General features: G+C 49.7%; 1 protein-coding gene and 1 long non-coding RNA gene across 2 annotated transcripts in view; one reads left to right on the top strand and one right to left on the bottom strand.

Annotated features, from left to right (window-relative positions):
- Nucleotides 1-310: 310 nt before the first annotated feature.
- LOC135264276 (uncharacterized) overlaps nucleotides 311-19,449 on the top strand; it is a 23,704-nt gene continuing 4,565 nt past the window's right edge. Inside the window, exon 1 of the long non-coding RNA XR_010332649.1 lies at nucleotides 311-460. This is a non-coding gene — a long non-coding RNA (uncharacterized LOC135264276). The remainder of the gene's footprint in view (nucleotides 461-19,449) is intronic.
- The window catches only part of LOC135264274 (fibroblast growth factor 11-like), a 24,137-nt gene continuing 12,741 nt past the window's right edge, over nucleotides 8,054-19,449 (bottom strand). The window contains 4 exon segments of the mRNA XM_064353065.1: nucleotides 8,054-9,558; nucleotides 10,819-11,017; nucleotides 17,795-17,898; nucleotides 18,803-18,919. Coding sequence (XP_064209135.1) covers nucleotides 9,449-9,558; nucleotides 10,819-11,017; nucleotides 17,795-17,898; nucleotides 18,803-18,919 — 530 coding nt within the window. The 3' untranslated portion in view covers nucleotides 8,054-9,448.

Genomic DNA, 19,449 nt, shown 5'->3' with positions numbered 1-19,449 from the left:
TGGACTACTAATTCAAAGCTGTGTTTGTTTTTGTTTTTTTTGTCTTTTTTTTTGCGCGACAGAAGTCACGATAGGCAGAAAGTATTTATTTATTTATTTATTTTGCATTATTATGTTGCCTCCAGGCAGCCCTGGAAAGTTTGACTGAGGTAATGTTTCACAGTTTTGATTGTAAAAAGTTGCTTTTTAAAAAAGAGGCTACTTTTGCCACATTTGAAATTGCATTTACATCTGCTGCATATGACGTTTTCAGCTACGGCTGAAAATGCGCTCAGCTCAGTGGAGAAAATAATGCATTAACTTTGCGGGCCAAGGTAGATGGAGCCGGTTGATTGCTCACAGCTGGAGCGGATATTCTGTTCTTACTGAGGCCTGAGTTGTACGAGTAGTGGTATGTGTCTACATGCAGTCAAAAACATCATAAGCATCAACTTGATCTATCAATTTAGACTCCTGTGTGGTGAGTAGGCTACTGTCCCGATATTGCTTTTGTTATCTCTGTGCCTTTAGCGATCTAAATGTGGTTTTATCAGTCGCAAAGCGAAGAGGCTAGACTTGAAAACCATGATATTCTGCTGCCGGTTGAAGCAACAGATAAACGGGATCAGCGATCTTAAGCAGACCGATCAGCACTGTCGGTAAACTGCAGTCTATGTCTATGCACGATTTTAAATGTTTTAGGGGATAATTGGGCATAGCATTCGACACCCCTTCCCTTGATTTGGTTTCAGGTTGTCGGTGACTCACATGCACTCAAAAACACATCCTACCTACTCATACTTTCTGTTTTACTGGGCTTAATAGTAATATTAGTCATCAAGAAGATCAGTATCAGGAGATCAGTATCAGGACATCAGTGTACATAGTTTGTGTTGGCATGTTGCATGCAAGAAGTATAACCAGTATTCGCAGGTAGTGGAAACACTATGCAAATTAAGTTACTTATAAGGGCAAAGTCACACATCCGCAAACTTCGTGGTGAACCTGTGGAGTGGCCGGAAAAACGGGAACATGGTGCGATAACCAATCAGATGAAATATAGGACGTGCAAACTGTCTCCGGTTTCTAATTTTATTTTCCCATTCTGCACAGTTCTGTTAAGGAAGACCCGTTATTAATGTTGTATGGGGTTTTCCAAAATATACGATCGATATACATCTAACGATCACTTACAAAAAGAGAAAACACGCCCACAAGCGGCCTGTTGTGGGAGGGGAGGGCGACGCCACGTGATCTCGTAGGAGGATGTGTGGCTTCTCTATGGTGGCTTTACGCTATGGCTGTGGGGCCACCTCAGAATGCGCCGGTCTCATGACCAACAGCAGCACGCTCTCCATAAGTGTTAGTTTTATTTGAAGGTGCTTTGCTGGCGTTGCGCAAGTTACAGACGGTAGAATTATCTTCTGTTCTTAGTGCGCGCTGTGGCGTGCACGTGTGAGAGGCTTCAGACAGGGGGGTTAGAGGGAAATGTGTTTTTGAAGCTGGAAGCTTTTACAGTTTGAGGAGGTGTATATGGTGTGGGGGTGCTGATCTGATCTCCAGGGCCAGGAGTGAGCCGATCCTGATGGGAGAGGCGTCTGTGGATCTGCACGGCCACAAGACTGCACAGTTTTATACGTTTCTGAAGGTCACAAATGCAGAACGGGAGATACAGCGGCCCCCAGTGGCCATATTTAATATTCCAGCGAAAACCACAAGTCTCTCAATTTAATTCAAAGTGCTTTCTCTCTCTCTGTAACTCTCCCCCTCTCTCTCTTTCCCTCTCTCTCTCTCACACACACACAAAGATGGGCAGTGTGCTGGAGAGGTTCATTGTGAATCATAGCTGTGGTTTATTCTGTTACAGTAGTGTGTAGAGTTGTCATGGTTGTCATGGTTGTAAAAGCGGATTTTCTGGCTGTGACAAGCCTGCAGTCCAGCAGTAAAAGGCGCATTTCCATCATAACGAGCCCGTGAGCAGGAGAGGAGGATGCATGTGACAGGCAGATAGAAAACAAATGATCTCCCTGTGTAAGAAATGACAAGACAAGTCAGCACAAAATCAGCCAGTCAGGAACAGGCTTCAAATACTGCTGCTGAGATTAAATGAACAGCGCTTCACACTGTACAACTGCACACTGCGTGTGTGCATGTGTGAGTGCGTGTGTGTGTGTGTGTGTGTGCGGGTGTGCGTGTGTGTTTGCGTGTGCGTGTGTGCATGCATGCTTGTGTGTGTGTGTGTGTCTGCCCATTGTCCATACTTTATCCTTTTATAGAAAATAATCATGATGCATAACATTTTAGATTGCATTTTGTAATCTTTACCGGGTACTTCTGATTGCAGGGTCACTGTATGTCCAGCAGGGGGCAGCATGGTGTTGTTAGCCATTAGTGCTGACACCTTCCTACTCCTTTGTCAAATAAACTGCAACATTTCAACACACACTCACAAACGCACACTCGCACAGAAAACATGCATACAGATACAAACGCACACTCGCACAGAAAACATGCATACAGATTTTCACACAACCACACCCACACATTTATAAACACAAACACCTACAAACACAACAAACACACACACTCATGTACACACCTGCAAATACAACATACACACACACACTCAGTCTTTGTGTTGCAGACCAGCAGTCTGGGTCTTCTCTAAGTCTTCCTGCTGTTTTAAGCTAATTGCAGGAGGAAGAGTTTATAGCTGGTGCTTAAATGTGGCCTTAATGAACCTGTTCAGGCCTGATTTACGGCCTCCAGCCATCTGCCCACTGCCCAATCTGCTGATTCACACAATCCCAGCTAGCCACAGGCACTCAGAACCAATCCCAGCAAGCCACAGGCACTCAGAACCAATCCCAGCAAGCCACAGGCACTCAGAACCAATCCCAGCAAGCCACAGGCACTCAGGACCAATCCCAGCCAGCCACAGGCACTCAGGAACCCCAACCCAGGCACAATCAGCCACAGGCACTCAGACCAATCCCAGCAAGCCACAGGCACTCAGGACCAATCCCAGCCAGCCACAGGTGCTCAGGGCCAATCCCAGCCAGCCACAGGCACTCAGCACCAATCCCAACAGCCACTGGCACTCAGCACCAATCCCAGCAAGCCACAGGCACTCAGCACCAATCCCAGCAAGCCACAGGCACTCAGGACTAATCTCAGTACACACACTCAGTCACACACACACGCATGCACGCATGCACACACATACACACACACTCAGTCACACACACGTTAGGGGCTTTTCCTTCCAATGCCCACCCATCACCCAAGAACCATTCAACACCCGACTTTACAATCATACAAATATATCAGTTTGATTTATTCAATAATATCCAATAATGACACACCTCTCTCCTCTGAGTTATTACATAAATAAGTTCCCATGAGACCAGGAGTCTGTTTGGGAAGCTGTATTGGGTCATCCAAGGTTGAATATGGTGCAGGACGGGTGCTGATTTCATAATCAGTCTGTCACGCTTCAGGGCTGCGATGTGTAGTCCTGAGGTTGGGTGGGGGGTGTTGAGTTAGGTGACTGCAGTGGGAGGGTCACTTCCATATGGGCTTTCTGTCGCTGGAAGACTGGGAGGTTGGGGTGCGATTTGGAAGACTGTGAGGTTAGGGTGCGGTTTGGAAGACTGGGAGGTTGGGGTGCGATTTGGAAGACTGTGAGGTTAGGGTGCGGTTTGGAAGACTCTGAGGTTGGGGTGCGGTTTGGAAGACTGTGAGGTTAGGGTGCGGTTTGGAAGACTGGGAGGTTGGGGTGCGGTTTGGAAGACTGTGAGGTTGGGGTGCGGTTTGGAAGACTCTGAGGTTGGGGTGCGGTTTGGAAGACTGTGAGGTTAGGGTGCGGTTTGGAAGACTGTGAGGTTAGGGTGTGGTTTGGAAGACTGTGAGGTTAGGGTGCGGTTTGGAAGACTGTGAGGTTAGGGTGCGGTTTGGAAGACTGGGAGGTTGGGGTGCGATTTGGAAGACTCTGAGGTTGGGGTGCGGTTTGGAAGACTGGAGATGTCAAGGAGAGAAATGCGCTTTATTTTCTCCTTTGGAAGACTAAGCAGCCAATGGACTGAGAGCATCGTTCCCGTAGATCTCACAGGGGGACCTGCAGGCTGGGTTCAGTGCCTCAGCCCAGGACTGAGACGGCAATGATCACACCAGTGATGATCACACCAGTGATGATCACACCAGTGATGATCACACCAGTGATGATCACACCAGGGATGATCACACCAGTGATGATCATTCTGACCGGGTCACTGGTTGACTGATTCCAGGATTTAAGTGCAGTGCCCACCTGACATGGGTTAAGTTCAGGCTCTGAACTCTGTATGACCTCTTGACCTTTGCAAACTCTAAACGTGATTGGTTCAGGTGCCCTCATCCACAGAGATTCTGTGGTTTCCGTTTCGACGTTGAAACGGCCTCATTTTCACATTTTCAATTTAAAATGAGCCCTCAAAGTACAGCAGTGTGTCAAACACAAACAAGATTCTTTAGCGCGCAACACAGTCTATAAATCTTACAGAAAAGATCACAGAACAGGACAAAAAAATGAATTCTGCTTCTCCGCTCTTAGCCCAGCCTGTACACACACTATACTGAGCACCCTACCATTCAGCACAGTCAATATAACCAGACATGAGTCTGAATTCATAGAATAACACAACTTAGTCAATAAGTGCATGGTATATCCAACCTAATACTTTTCCTTGGTTTTTATGATTTTTTCAAAAAATATTCAGAGAATGTCCAAATCATTAATTAACATTAAACTGCACTGCCGATAAAATCACATTCCACAGGGATCACCATGACAACAGCACAATCTCCATCTCTGGTGCGAAGGGACGGACACACAGCCTCTGCCTGCCTGCAGCAGTAACAGAGCACATTGTAACAGAGAATCCACATAAACACGCAGAACGCATCTGAGAATTTATTGCTTTAAACACTTAAATATTGCTCTCGTGTGTGCGCGTTTGTGCGTGCGTGTGTGTGTGTGCATGTGTCTGCGTGCGCATGCGTGTCAGTTGGGAGGCTGTCAAACCAGAAGATTCATGTACACGCACACGCACATGCACGTACGTACACAAATAGACACACATGGAGCGAATCTTTTTCCCCTAACATTCTGTGCTACAGTTCATAATTAGGACAGCACATCTCGCTGTAAACCTCAGGGAAATAAAGAGATTTAAAAAAATATTAAGAAAAAAGACACTAAGCTAAATACCCTGCTCTCCTCTTGTTTTTGGCTTCAGAATAACGTATTGCTCCTGCGCTCTGTCTTAGTCTAGACTGTTTACCAGGTGTTGTGTGTTTGAATCTGGTACCAGCTACCATGGGATTTGCAACATAGGCTTGAGCCCCAGAGTGCTAACAGGGGAGTCCCAGAGTGCTAACAGGGTAACCCAGAGTGCTAACAGGGTAGCCCCAGAGTGCTAACGTGGTAGCCCCAGAGTGCTAACGTGGTAGCCCCAGAGTGCTAACGGGGTAGCCCCAGAGTGCTAGCAGGGTAGCCCCAGAGCGCTAGCAGGGTAGCCCCAGAGTGCTAAAGGGAGTCCAGATGCAACAGGGTAGCCCCAGAGTGCTAACAGGGTAGCCCCAGAGTGCTAACAGGGGAGTCCCAGAGTGCTAACAGGGTAGCCCCAGAGTGCTAACAGGGTAGCCCCAGAGTGCTAACAGGGTAGCCCCAGAGTGCTAACAGGGGAGCCCCAGAGTGCTAACAGGGTAGCCCCAGAGCGCTAACAGGGTAACCCCAGAGTGTTAACAGAGGAGCTGCACCTCTCCCCCAGATCTCTGATCTCAGTTATTCATTTAAATAAGTGAATTGGAAGAAGCTGAATGTGCGTGTGGGTAGCCCTTATGAAAAAGTGATATATGTTTTCATCCAGCAGAGAGCTGCGGAAAGAGGGAGAGTAATCCCCTTATTTATGGGTTTGGCTGACACTTCTGGCTCCGCCTCTGTTCTGCCACTCAGGATAAAACAGATAAAACCGTCAGGATCTGCGTTAAAGAGCTTTGTGTTAAAGCGCTCTGCGTTAAAGAGCTCTGCGTTAAAGAGCTCTGCGTTAAAGAGCTCTGCGTTAAAGAGCTCTGCGTTAAAGCGCTCCACGTTAAAGAGCTCTGTGTTAAAGCGCTCTGCGTTAGAGCTCTGCGTTAAAGAGCTCTGCGTTAGAGCTCTGCGTTAAAGAGCTCTGCGTTAGAGCTCTGCGTTAAAGAGCTCTGCGTTAAAGCGCTCTGCGTTAAATCGCTCTGCGTTAAAGCGCTCTGCGTTAAAGAGCTCTGCGTTAAAGAGCTCTGCGTTAAAGCGCTCTACGTTAAAGAGCTCTGCGTTAAAGAGCTCTGCGTTAAAGAGCTCTGCGTTAAAGCGCTCTGCGTTAAAGAGCTCTGCGTTAAAGAGCTCTGCGTTAAAGCGCTCTACGTTAAAGAGCTCTGCGTTAAAGAGCTCTGCGTTAAAGCGCTCTGCGTTAAAGAGCTCTGCGTTAAAGCGCTCTGCGTTAAATCGCTCTGCGTTAAATCGCTCTGCGTTAAAGAGCTCTGCGTTAAAGAGCTCTGCGTTAAAGAGCTTTGCGTTAAAGAGCTCTGCGTTAAAGCGCTCTGCGTTAAAGAGCTCTGCGTTAAAGAGCTCTGTGTTAAAGCGCTCTGCGTTAAATCGCTCTGTGTTAAAGCGCTCTGCGTTAAAGAGCTCTGCGTTAAAGAGCTCTGCGTTAAAGCACTCTACGTTAAAGAGCTCTGCGTTAAAGAGCTCTGCGTTAAAGCACTCTACGTTAAAGAGCTCTGCGTTAAAGAGCTCTGCGTTAAAGCACTCTACGTTAAAGAGCTCTGCGTTAAAGCGCTCTACGTTAAAGAGCTCTGCGTTAAAGAGCTCTGCGTTAAAGAGCTCTGCGTTAAAGCACTCTACGTTAAAGAGCTCTGCGTTAAAGCGCTCTACGTTAAAGAGCTCTGCGTTAAAGAGCTCTGCGTTAAAGCACTCTACGTTAAAGAGCTCTGCGTTAAAGAGCTCTGCGTTAAAGAGCTCTGCGTTAAAGCGCTGCCTCTTCTGCACATTCCACTGCTTTGCATGTTTTTGCATAAAGTTATGTTTATGAAAATGGCAGTGACCCACGTCCTCTCTCCATGATCATCACTGACTGCTCCACGTTCCTGGGGCCTCACGCACAAAATGGTCGTACGCACGATTTGCTTGTAAATTGTGCGTAGGCCATAATCCACACCAACTTTGAGATTTATGAGCTTTGAAATTGCCATGAAAACGTGTACCTCTACACAAGCTGCAGACCATGTGTGCAGAGTACTCCTTGTGGTGGTTCAAGTGTACTGCAAGTGCAATTTCCCTGATCTCTCTACAGGGGTGATAGAAAAGCATAAAGTGTGTACGAGCGGGAAAGTGTAAATGCATCTGATTTTAAAAGTGACCGCAAGATGTGAATAATATAGACAGAATTTAAGCAAAAATAATTGAGGATGATTGAGGGTGTTCATGGGGAGGAGTCATAAAGCTCATTCACATGCACAGACTTTTAGGGATGCGTATCATTTACGAATAAAAAGTGTGTGTGAGATTTACAAAACTTTTTTCTTTCGCACACACATTTCATGAATCATGTTATGACGAATCTCAGGACAGGACTTTAGCTAGGGACACGTTAAGACTCTTCCTTTGTCTTTGCTTAATTTTTAGTGTGTTTTATTACTATTACTGTTATTATATTAATGTAGTTATTTTCTGGTGCTGGTGTGCTTGCGTAAGAGGGCTGATTAGTGGGTGGGGTGTGGTTGTGATGCGTTTGGCATGTGACTAGTGAAGGAGAGGTGTGGGAGTTTTTGAAGAGCTGGTTTTCCCAGAGTCAGTACTGGTAAGACGAGGATGGCACAGTGGTAAGGACTGCGTGTACCGAAGGTACAGGTTCGATTCCAGAGTAAGGACACTGCGTGTACCTTGAGCAGTATTACTGCATTGTCAGTAATCAGTAATGGAAAAAGTAAGGCTAAATTTGATCGCCGGATAGAGCGTCTCTATGCCTGAAGTAGTATGTAGAAGATGCGTATGCGGACGGCTGCGTGGAAAACCACAGCCTCTTGCACGCCCTGCTGCACTTTCAGGAAAGAACGAGTCATGCCAACTGCCGGTGTGAGCTTTACGGGGCGTGGGCAGCGCTGGGCAGCAGGTACACACCTGCCCCCCTCACATGTTTGCACCCGCACACCGCTTGTGGCTCCTCCCTAGATCCACCGCACGCTTGATTGTTTGATCGTTTCCCTCGACAGCAAGGGGGCTGATCTCTTCCGTGTGTGACTGGGGGTGTGGTTTAGCAATCGCGCGTACGCACAGTTTAGTTACTGGTTGTATGATAAAAATTTGTACGAAGTCCGTGCAGATTCTGTGCGTGAAGCCCCAGGAGATGGCAGTGCCTCTCACGGGAATCAAACCTGCAACCTCACCGGTTTGAGCTTGCTTGCACATGCCACATGAAACTGCATATTTGTGAAGCTTATTTATACAAACATACATTTAAACAAACGTACATGTCTAATCATATAAATAGCTATCAACAGCCAGTGCATGTTAGCATATAGGACTTTTTCATACAGGACTGAAAACAGAGAGAAATATTCTCAAATTGTCACACGCACGCGCGCACACACACACACACACACACACACACACACGCACACCTCTCTTCCCTTCTCTCACTTGCTCACCTGACAGAAAGAGAGCAGTAAGGAGGAAATGGAGATGGGGAAGATGACAGAGGTTTATAAGGTTTAGTCTCTGATTTCCCTGTTCCCTTTCTCCCTGAGTGAGCTGGGGGTGGGCTGGGGGGGGGGGTGGAAGTGTGTGTTTGTTCTGGAGCCTCTCTCTGTACCCCGGGATGTTCTGATCCGATCTCCACTCTCAGAACCTCCCATCAGCAGGAAGTGCACTGCCAGATCGCCGTGGTTACCGCGCTCAGTTCAGGAATGCTGGAACGTGGCCTCTCCACGCACAGCCATGTGGGCTGGCCCTGAGGGGTCGCCACGGCGATAAACAGCTCACAAAGGTGATTGTGATGTCATATGGAACACTGGTGCAAGTGCCGGCATGCAGAGGGAGAACGGGTTTGAGGAGCAGGAGAAACAGGAGTGGGGGAGCGGGTTGTTTGGTATTGAAATAGGAGGCTGTCTGGCTGGTGGGAGATTATTGATTCCCATGGCAACCCTGAGAGCAGCAGAACTTGGTGTGAAAGTTGAAAGGTGACTGGAGACAGTTCACGGGTCTCGCCTAAACTTCCCGGTGATTTGATGACCCTTGCAGCCCTGCCTCTGGCTAATTTTCTCAGCCAATCCCAATCCCAGCCCTGCCCATGGCTGATTCTCTCAGCCAATCAGAGCCTTTTTGGCGCATGGAGCCCCGTGGAGCGGGCTGTGCTGCCCCAGTGCATGGTGGGTAGCTGCAGTGGCGTTCCCCCGGCTACGAGGAGTCTGGTTTTGGCGGGGAGGGCGAGTCGCCCGTCTTCACCGTCTTCCTGGGGGGGCTCTGCTCTGCCAGCTCGTGCAGAGAAGGCTCCTTATACATGGCCACTGTGGAGGACAAACACACCTGCGTTACACACCTGAGTTACGCACCTGCGTTACACACCTGCGTTACACACCTGCGTTAAGCACCTGAGTTACGTACACCTGTTACACACCTGCGTTACACACCTGAGTTACGCACCTGCGTTACACACCTGCGTTAAGCACCTGCGTTACACACCTGAGTTACGCACCTGAGTTACGCACCTGCGTTAAGCACCTGAGTTACGTACACCTGAATTACGTACACCTGTTACACACCTGCGTTACACACCTGAGTTACACACCTGAGTTACACACCTGAGTTACGCACCTGCGTTACACACCTGAGTTACGTACACCTGTTACACACCTGCGTTAAGCACCTGCGTTAAGCACCTGCGTTACACACCTGCGTTACACACCTGAGTTACGTACACCTGTTACACACCTGCGTTAAGCACCTGCGTTACACACCTGCGTTAAGCACCTGCGTTAGCACCTGCGTTACGCACCTGCATTACACACCTATGTTACACACCTGTGTTACGCACCTGAGTTACGTACACCTGTTACACACCTGCGTTACACACCTGAGTTACGTACACCTGTTACACACCTGCGTTAGCGTAGGGGGAGGGAGCATCGGAGGGAGGGAGCGTAGGGGGAGGGAGCGTAAGGGGAGGGAGCAGGGGGAGGAGATCGGAGGATGGGAGGAGGAGGGGGAGTGTAGGGAGGGAGTGCAGGGGTGAAGTGTAGGGGAGGGAGTGTAGGGGAGGGAGTGCAGGGGTGAAGTGTAGGGGTAGGGAGTGAGGGAAGTGTAGGGGAGGGAGTGTATGGGAGGAGTGTATGGGGAGGGAGTGTGGGGGAGGAGTGTATGGGGGGAGCGAGGGGAGGAGCGAGGGGAGGGAGTGTATGGGAGGAGGTAGGGAGGGAGCGTAAGGGGAGGGAGTGTATGGGGAGGGAGTGCAGGGGGGGAGCGTAGGGGGTGGAGTGAGGGGGAGGAGCGTAAGGGGGAGGGAGTGTATGGGGAGGGAGTGCATGGGGAAGTGTAGGGGAGGGAGTGTATGGGGAGGGAGTGTATGGGGAGGGAGCGTAGGGGAGGGAGTGCAGGGGAGGGAGCGTAGGGGGAGGGAGTGCAGGGGGAGGAGCTAGGGGTGGGAGTGCAGGGGTGGAAGTGTAGGGGGAGGGAGTGTAGGGGGAGGGAGTGCAGGGGTGGAAGTGTATGGGGAGGGAGTGTATGGGGAGGGAGCGTAGGGGGAGGGAGTGTATGGGGAGGGAGCGTACCCTCGATAACTTTGGGAAGGAAGTGGGCGGCGCCCTTGGTCTTTTTGACGCGGTTCCCCTTCATGACCTGGCCGTCCCGGTTGATGCCGATGTACCAGCACCGGCCAGACTGGCTCTGCCGGTACAGCAGGGAGGAGTACGTCACGTAGTAGTTCTCAAACACACTCTCCTTAAATTTACACTCCGCCGTGAAGTGCTCCTGTAACACACACACACACACACACAGAATCATCTGCTAATATACTGCAGGACATAAACGCTCACGCACGCACGCTCTCACACACACACACACATACACATACACGCACAGAATCATCTGCTAATATACTGCAGGATGTAAACGCTCTCTCACACACACATACACACACGCGCGCGCACACACACACACGCGCACAGAATCACACACACACACACACACACACACACTGACAGGCATGTGTGTAACAGCATGCACACACACACACACACACACACACACACTCTGACAGGCATGTGTGTAACAGCATGCACACACACACACACACTCTGACAGGCCTGTGTGTAACAGCATGCACACACACACACACACTCTGACGGGCCTGTGTGTAACAGCATGCACACACACACACACACACACACTCTGACAGGCCTGTGTGTAACAGCATGCACACACACACACACACACACACTCTGACAGGCATGTGTGTAACAGCACGCACACACACACACACACTCTGACAGGCCTGTGTGTAACAGCATGCACACACACACACACACACACACCTCTGACAGGCCTGTGTGTAACAGCATGCACAACACACACACACTCTGACAGGCCTGTGTGTAACAGCATGCACACACACACACACACACTCTGACAGGCCTGTGTGTAACAGCATGCACACACACACACACACTCTGACAGGCCTGTGTGTAACAGCATGCACACACACACACACACACTCTGACAGGCCTGTGTGTAACAGCATGCACACACACACACACACACTCTGACAGGCCTGTGTGTAACAGCATGCACACACACACACACACTCTGACGGGCCTGTGTGTAACAGCATGCACACACACACACACACTCTGACGGGCCTGTGTGTAACAGCATGCACACACACACACACACACTACCTGACGGCCTGTGTGTAACAGCATGCACACACACACACACACTCTGACGGCCTGTGTGTAACAGCATGCACACACACACACACACACTCTGACAGGCCTGTGTGTAACAGCATGCACACACACACACACACACACTCTGACAGGCCTGTGTGTAACAGCATGCACACACACCACACACACCTCTGACGGCCTGTGTGTAACAGCATGCACACACACACAACCACACACTCTGACAGGGCCTGTGTGTAACAGCATGCACACACACACACACACACACTCTGACGGGCCTGTGTGTAACAGCATGCACACACACACACACACACACACTCTGACAGGCCTGTGTGTAACAGCATGCACACACACACACCACCACCACCTCTGACGGCCATGTGTGTAACAGCAGCACACACACACACACACACACACTCTGACAGGCCTGTGTGTAACAGCATGCACACACACACACACACACACACACACTCTGACGGGCCTGTGTGTAACAGCATGCACACACACACACACACTCTGACGGGCCTGTGTGTAATAGTATTTTCTGCAGTGATTAAAGGCCACCCTTTCCTCACAGAGAATAAGACCGTGCTGATGTCATCGCTCACCAGTCCCACCCCCGCCCTGTTGCCTGGCGACATGTACATCTCCCCGGGTCATGGCAAGTTCTTGGGCCATCAGCAGAGATGAAAGTGCTGAGACTGTGGCCTGGAATCTTTTACCATTCATGGTTTGTGCTCGGGTGCTAATGCTAATCCTAGCGCTGTCTCACATAGTGGCTGGGGTCTATTACAGTGTGAGCTCAGTGCTAATGCTAATGCTAGTGCTGTTTCACATAGTGGCTGGGGTCTATTACAGTGTGAGCTCAGTGCTAATGCTAATCCTAGCGCTGTCTCACATAGTGGCTGGGGTCTATTACAGTGTGAGCTCAGTGCTAATGCTAATCCTAGCGCTGTCTCACATAGTGGCTGGGGTCTATTACAGTGTGAGCTCAGTGCTAATGCTAATGCTAGCGCTGTCTCACATAGTGGCTGGGGTCTATTACAGTGTGAGCTCAGTGCTAATGCTAATGCTGTTTCACATAGTGGCTGGGAGTCTCTTACAGTGTGAGCTCAATGCTAATGCTAATGCTGTTTCACATAGTGGCTGGGAGTCTCTTACAATGTGAGCTCAGTGCTAATGCTAATGCTAGCGCTGTCTCACATAGTGGCTGGGGTCTATTACAGTGTGAGCTCAGTGCTAATGCTAATGCTGTTTCACATAGTGGCTGGGAGTCTCTTACAGTGTGAGCTCAGTGCTAATGCTAATGCTGTCTCAAACAGTGGCTGGGAGTCTTCTACAGTGTGAGCTCAGTGCTAATGCTAATGCTAGCGCTGTCTCACATAGTGGCTGGGGTCTCTTACAGTGTGAGCTCAGTGCTAATGCTAATGCTGTCTCAAACAGTGGCTGGGAGTCTTTTACAGTGTGAGCTCAGTGCTAATGCTAATGCTGTCTCAAACAGTGGCTGGGAGTCTTCTACAGTGTGAGCTCAGTGCTAATGCTAATGCTGTCTCAAACAGTGGCTGGGAGTCTTCTACAGTGTGAGCTCAGTGCTAATGCTAATGCTGTCTCAAACAGTGGCTGGGAGTCTTTTACAGTGTGAGCTCAGTGCTAATGCTAATGCTAGCGATGTCTCACATAGTGGCTGGGGTCTCTTACAGTGTGAGCTCAGTGCTAATGCTAATGCTGTTTCACATAGTGGCTGGGAGTCTTCTACAGTGTGCATCTCAGTGCTAATGCTGTCACACAGAGTGGCTGGGCTCAGTGCTAATTGGATGGAAAGGTTCTTGTAAGAAATGAAGTCTCGCCCCTTTTCTCCCAGTGACTTAGGGACCAACTCAAATCCTCAAATTGCGCACACGACCCCGAACCCATTCACATGAAACAGGAGAGTCCCTGTCCATAGTCCCATAGTAACTGTTTATCATGCAGAACTGTGTGATACCCCATTAAATCCAATGCAGCTGAGCTGTTAAACGTATATTCATCCAAATGTTCCTGGCTAGGATGTAGAATAACTGAACTGTGATCCTGTCAGAAATATAAATAAATAATAAAAAAGCAGGAGGAACTGAACACTTTAGACCTCTTGTAGTGATATGAGTGTCACTGCAGGCTTCTGTTCCAGTGACACTGAGCTGAAGTCTTCACAGAGCGTGCAGTACCAGCTCTGAACAGCAGGGGTCTCACTGCCACACTCAGATCCAGCTCTCATGATGTGGGAGTGACCCTCCATAATAGCTGTTTTTTAATTGGCCCAGAGGCACCTTGCCTTCTGTTCATTAGCTGGGGCTTCGCCAGGGCGAGCAGATGCTAACGTGCTACGATACGTTATGTAAGTCAGTAAGGTCGGGGTAGAGGGATCAGCAGGGTTAGTGAGGATGAGACGGATCAAGACCTTAGGAATCATAAATACATGAGTACACTGTCTGTCCTGCAGGGGGGGAGGGGAGCAGGCTGGGAGGGGGGAGGGGGAAGAGGAGGGGGCAAGCTGGGAGGGGTAGTCTCATTTACCCAAGATGGATCCTTGAACAGGCAGAACTAGCCAAGGATATTGGGGGGAAGAGGGACAGGGAGAGGGAAGGATAGAGGGAGAAAAAGAGGGAGCGAGGAAGAGAGTGGAAAATGGAGGAGTGAAGAGATTGCGATGAGGTGAGGAGATTAGAGGAAGCAGAGGCAGGAGGACAGTAAGTGCATGTGTGACAGGCTGAGTTAAAGGTTATGGGTTAACCATGGGATCATGGGTAACAAACTGGCATCCACTTTGGCTGCATCTGAAATAGCATACTAAATACTACATATACTATCATTCAGCATATTTAGTATCTGAGTAAAATTACTGTAGTATTCTACCTTCGAAATGACAGCAGTACGTTGGGTATGAAAATGAAAGCTTTCTTTATATTGAAAAACAGTTCATGTACATTTAGTACTTACAAACAAAGAAGCTCTAGGCTATTCACTTGGCACTTTGTCTCAGTCGCATATATGTTCACAAAGGGAAATGGTCACTTTTCTTTCTACCCTCCAGCCACAAGGCATTCTGGTACTTGCTGTTTTTAACCATTCATTAGCCATTACAACAAAAAATGCATCTTGCATCAATATCAATCAAACGTAATACAATGAAATGTATTTCTTTTTAACTCTTTCTTTTAACTGTAAATAATAGATATACTTTTAACAGCTTTCAATGAATTACAATAAATTGACATTAAACATGTAACCTGTTAAGTTACAACAATTACATTGGCTTTTCAGACATACTACATCATCATAGAAAAGCTCCACGTCCTTTCAGCACTGATGTTGATGACAGTGTGAGACAGGTGTGCAGTATTTCACAGATCACCGTGCTGTGCCCTTATTGGTTGATGTCTAACATGCAGACCAGTGTTCTGTGAGCTGCAGGGCTGTCTCACAGTGCACATCTCCTCTGAAACCCTGCCATTTCCTGCTGAAACCCTGCCATTTCCTGCTGAAACACTGCCATTTCCTGCTGAAACCCTGCCATTTCCTGCTGAAACCCTGCCATTTCCTGCTGAAACACTGACCTTTCCTGCTGAAACCCTGCCATTTCCTGCTGAAACCCTGCCCTTTCCTGCTGAAACCCTGCCCTTTCCTGCTGAAACCCTGCCCTTTCCTGCTGAAACCCTGCCATTTCCTGTCAGTGCAGACGGCTAGAGCGCCGTGCGGCTGGGCTTGTCTGACCTACTTTTAGCAATTTTAATTCAATCCTACAAAACACTCTTGGCACAGTTACCCCACCTGGGGTTAACTATAAAAAGCCTGCCTGTGAGGGCAGGTCTGTGGGCGGGGCTGGTACTGCAGGCTGGCTGTGTGCATGTCTGTAAGAGCCACTCAGTGTCAGAATCAGTCACTGCCTGTGTGTTAGTCAGTCAGTCTATGCATGTTCACAGTGTAGAACTTCAAAATAATAAATAGAAATGTAGTCTGTGTTTGAATTAAGTCCAATCCAAAGACCTCGCTCCTCTGCCTGTACTCAGACTACCACCCTGCCCCTGGAAAATAAGGACCCCTGCAGTGCTTTGGGTGTTCAGTTCATGTGCCTGATCAGGTCATATGACCAGTTCTGTTTTTGTGTTGTAATGCGTACTCCCCTCCTGCTCTAGTGTGGACTCCCTCCCTCCATCCCTCCCTCCTTCTCTCTCTTCCTCCGTCCTCTCCTCTGTTTCTCTCCCAATTTTGGTCCAGGGGGGTTTCCAGAGAGCACAGTCAGGAAAGTGGGTCAGGACAGGATGTCACTATTTTTAACCGAATCCAATTTTCAAGATCCATAGGTTGTGGTGGAATGTGCCCCACAGACAAACGACCAATGACAAGGGATTCCCTCTGCAGCTCACACACACACACACACACAGTACACACACTCAGACTCACACACACAGTACACACACTCAGACACACACACGCAGACTCAGGACAGGGCCGACGTTAAGGCCCGGTCTGTGTCAGGACAGGGCCGATGTTCAGGCCCAGTCTGTGTCAGGACAGGGACGATGTTCAGGCCCGGTCTGTGTCAGGACAGGGCCGACGTTAAGGCCCGGTCTGTGTCAGGACAGGGACGATGTTCAGGCCCGGTCTGTGTCAGGACAGGGACGATGTTCAGGCCCGGTCTGTGTCAGGACAGGGCCAATTTCAGCTGTTTTCCGGAAGACCGCTCTGTGCCCTTGTGTCCCGGCGTAGGGCCGTGGCCTTGATTCCCCACCTGCAGGACACCTAATCCGGGCTCTGTCCCGGGTCAGGTGAAGCCCGATCTGCTCTCTGTGCCAGCCAGGTAATGGGAGATACAAGCGCATAAACAAGGTGATCCTTCTCTGGGCTCTTCCTGTATTGAAGTTTTTTCTGAAATTTTTCCCCCCTTGAAAATTTCCACAATTTCACCTTTCCACAGTGAGAAAATTTACTAAACCCCATATCCTTTTGTCACGCACACGCACACACAAACACACACTCCATACAAAACCCCCGCACAGTTTTAACACAACAGCAGTCATCAACAATGGTATAAAATACACTCAGTGCTGCTCCTGTCAATGCTGACCCTGTGATTGTGTTGTTTTCTGTCAGCCTGAGCACGGAGGTGTAGAGGTATAGGCTGGAGGTATAGACTCACGGAGGTGTAGAGGTATAGGCTGGAGGTATAGACTCACGGAGGTGTAGAGGTATAGGCTGGAGGTATAGACTCACTGAAGTGTAGAGGTATAGGCTGGGGGTATAGACTCACGGAGGTGTAGAGGTATAGGCTGGAGGTATAGACTCGCAGAGGTGTAGAGGTATAGGCTGGAGGTATAGACTCACGGAGGTGTAGAGGTATAGGCTGGGGGTATAGACTCACAGAGGTGTACAGGTATAGGCTGGAGGCATAAACTCACGGAGTTGTAGAGGTATAGGCTGGGGGTATAGACTCACAGAGGTGTACAGGTATAGGCTGGGGGTATAGACTCACAGAGGTGTACAGGTATAGGCTGGAGGTATAAACTCACGGAGGTGTAGAGGTATAGGCTGGGGGTATAGACTCACAGAGGCGTAGAGGTATAGGCTGGGGGTATAGACTCACGGAGGTGTAGAGGTATAGGCTGGAGGTATAGACTCACTGAAGTGTAGAGGTATAGGCTGGGGGTATAGACCCACGGAGGTGTACAGGTATAGGCTGGAGGTATAGACTCACGGAGGTGTAGAGGTATAGGCTGGAGGTATAGACTCACGGAGGTGTAGAGGTATAGGCTGGAGGTATAAACTCACAGAGGTGTAGAGGTATAGGCTAGGGGTATAGACTCACGGAGGTGTACAGGTATCCCTCGCTGTTCATGGCCAGATACAGCCCTGCCTCCATCCCCTGGATGGCCACTATGCGCAGACCCACTGGAACCAGGTTAAACTGGGCTGGGAGAGAGGGAGAGGGAGGGAGGGGGGAGGGGGGAGAGATGGAGAGAGAGAGAGAGAGAGAGAGAGAGAGATGGTGGAAGGAGGGAGAATGGCAGGTAGAGGGGGTGAAAGATGGAGAGGAAGGGAGAGAGTCCAGTCACACACTTTGTGCTTTAACCTCTTTAATGGCTGTACACCCAGAACCATACTGTTACCAGGAGGGCAGATATACACACACACACACTATACACAGACACACACACACACACACAGCACTAGTCACATTAAACACACACTACACACACTCACACACACAGCACTAGTCACACACTCACACACACACTCACAGCACTAGTCACATACTCACACACACTCACTCACAGCGCTACACACTGGCTAATTTCTGCTCGGTCTGTGAGACACGGAAAGAGACTGAGAGATTGAGAAGAAGGAAGGCAGGTCACAGAATCACAACCATCCATCTCTCTTCCTCTGTTTGCTTCCTCTTTCTTTCTGTCTCTCCCCCTCCCCCCTCTTATTCTTTCTCCCCCCCTTTTCTCCCAAAGTCAAAACCAAAATGGAACCAATACAACCAGGAAAGGCAGACAGACTTACAAACCGAGGATATGGACAGACCCACAGGCACACAGACAAACAGAGGGATAAACAGACGGACAGACTTACAGAATGGGCTGACTGACAGACAGACTTACAGAAGGGGCTGACTGACTGACAGACAGAGGGACAGACTTACAGAAGGGGCTGACTGACTGACAGACAGAGGGACAGACTTACAGAAGGGGCTGACTGACTGACAGACAGACAGAGGGACTGACTGACAGACAGACAGAGGGACAGACTTACCAGACAGAGGGCTACGGGGGCTGTGACTGACAGACAGACGAGGACTGACGAGACAGACAGAGGGACGATTACAAGGCTGTCTCGTCGCGGTTCCTCACAGTGCCGTCTGGCAGGATCTGCAGGTCGAACCCGTGTCTGCAGTGCAGCCGCGTAACGATGCCTTTCAGCGGCGGCTCTGTAGAAGACACACACACTGCAACATGTCAGGCCCCGCCCACACTCCCAGGCCCCGCCCAAAACATTCAGGCCCTGCCCAAAACATCCAGGCCGCACCCCTCACACCCAGGCCCCGCCCAAAACATTCAGGTCCTGCCCCTCACACCCAGGCCCCACCCAAAACATTCAGGCCCTGCCCCTCACACCCAGGCCCCACCCAAACAATCAGGCCCCACCCCAACATCATGCCCACACACTCAGGCTCTGTCCCACACACCCAGGCCCTGCTAATCCATGTGGCTGGGGGCACATTGTTCTGTTTTACCCCTCCTGTGTGTGGCTGGGGGCACGTTGCTCTGTTTTACCCCTCCTGTGTGTGGCTGGGGGCACATTGCTCTGTTTTACCCCTCCTGTGTGTGGCTGGGGGCACGTTGCTCTGTTTTACCCCTCCTGTGTGTGGCTGGGGGCACGTTGCTCTGTTTTACCCCTCCTGTGTGTGGCTGGGGGCACGTTGCTCTGTTTTACCCCTCCTGTGTGTGGCTGGGGGCA

The sequence above is a fragment of the Anguilla rostrata genome, chromosome 9 (assembly GCF_018555375.3).
Source record: "Anguilla rostrata isolate EN2019 chromosome 9, ASM1855537v3, whole genome shotgun sequence".
In the NCBI taxonomy this organism is placed as follows: Eukaryota; Metazoa; Chordata; class Actinopteri; order Anguilliformes; family Anguillidae; genus Anguilla; species Anguilla rostrata.
Note: the sequence above shows the minus strand (reverse complement) of the source record. Positions and strands in the feature narration are given on the sequence as shown.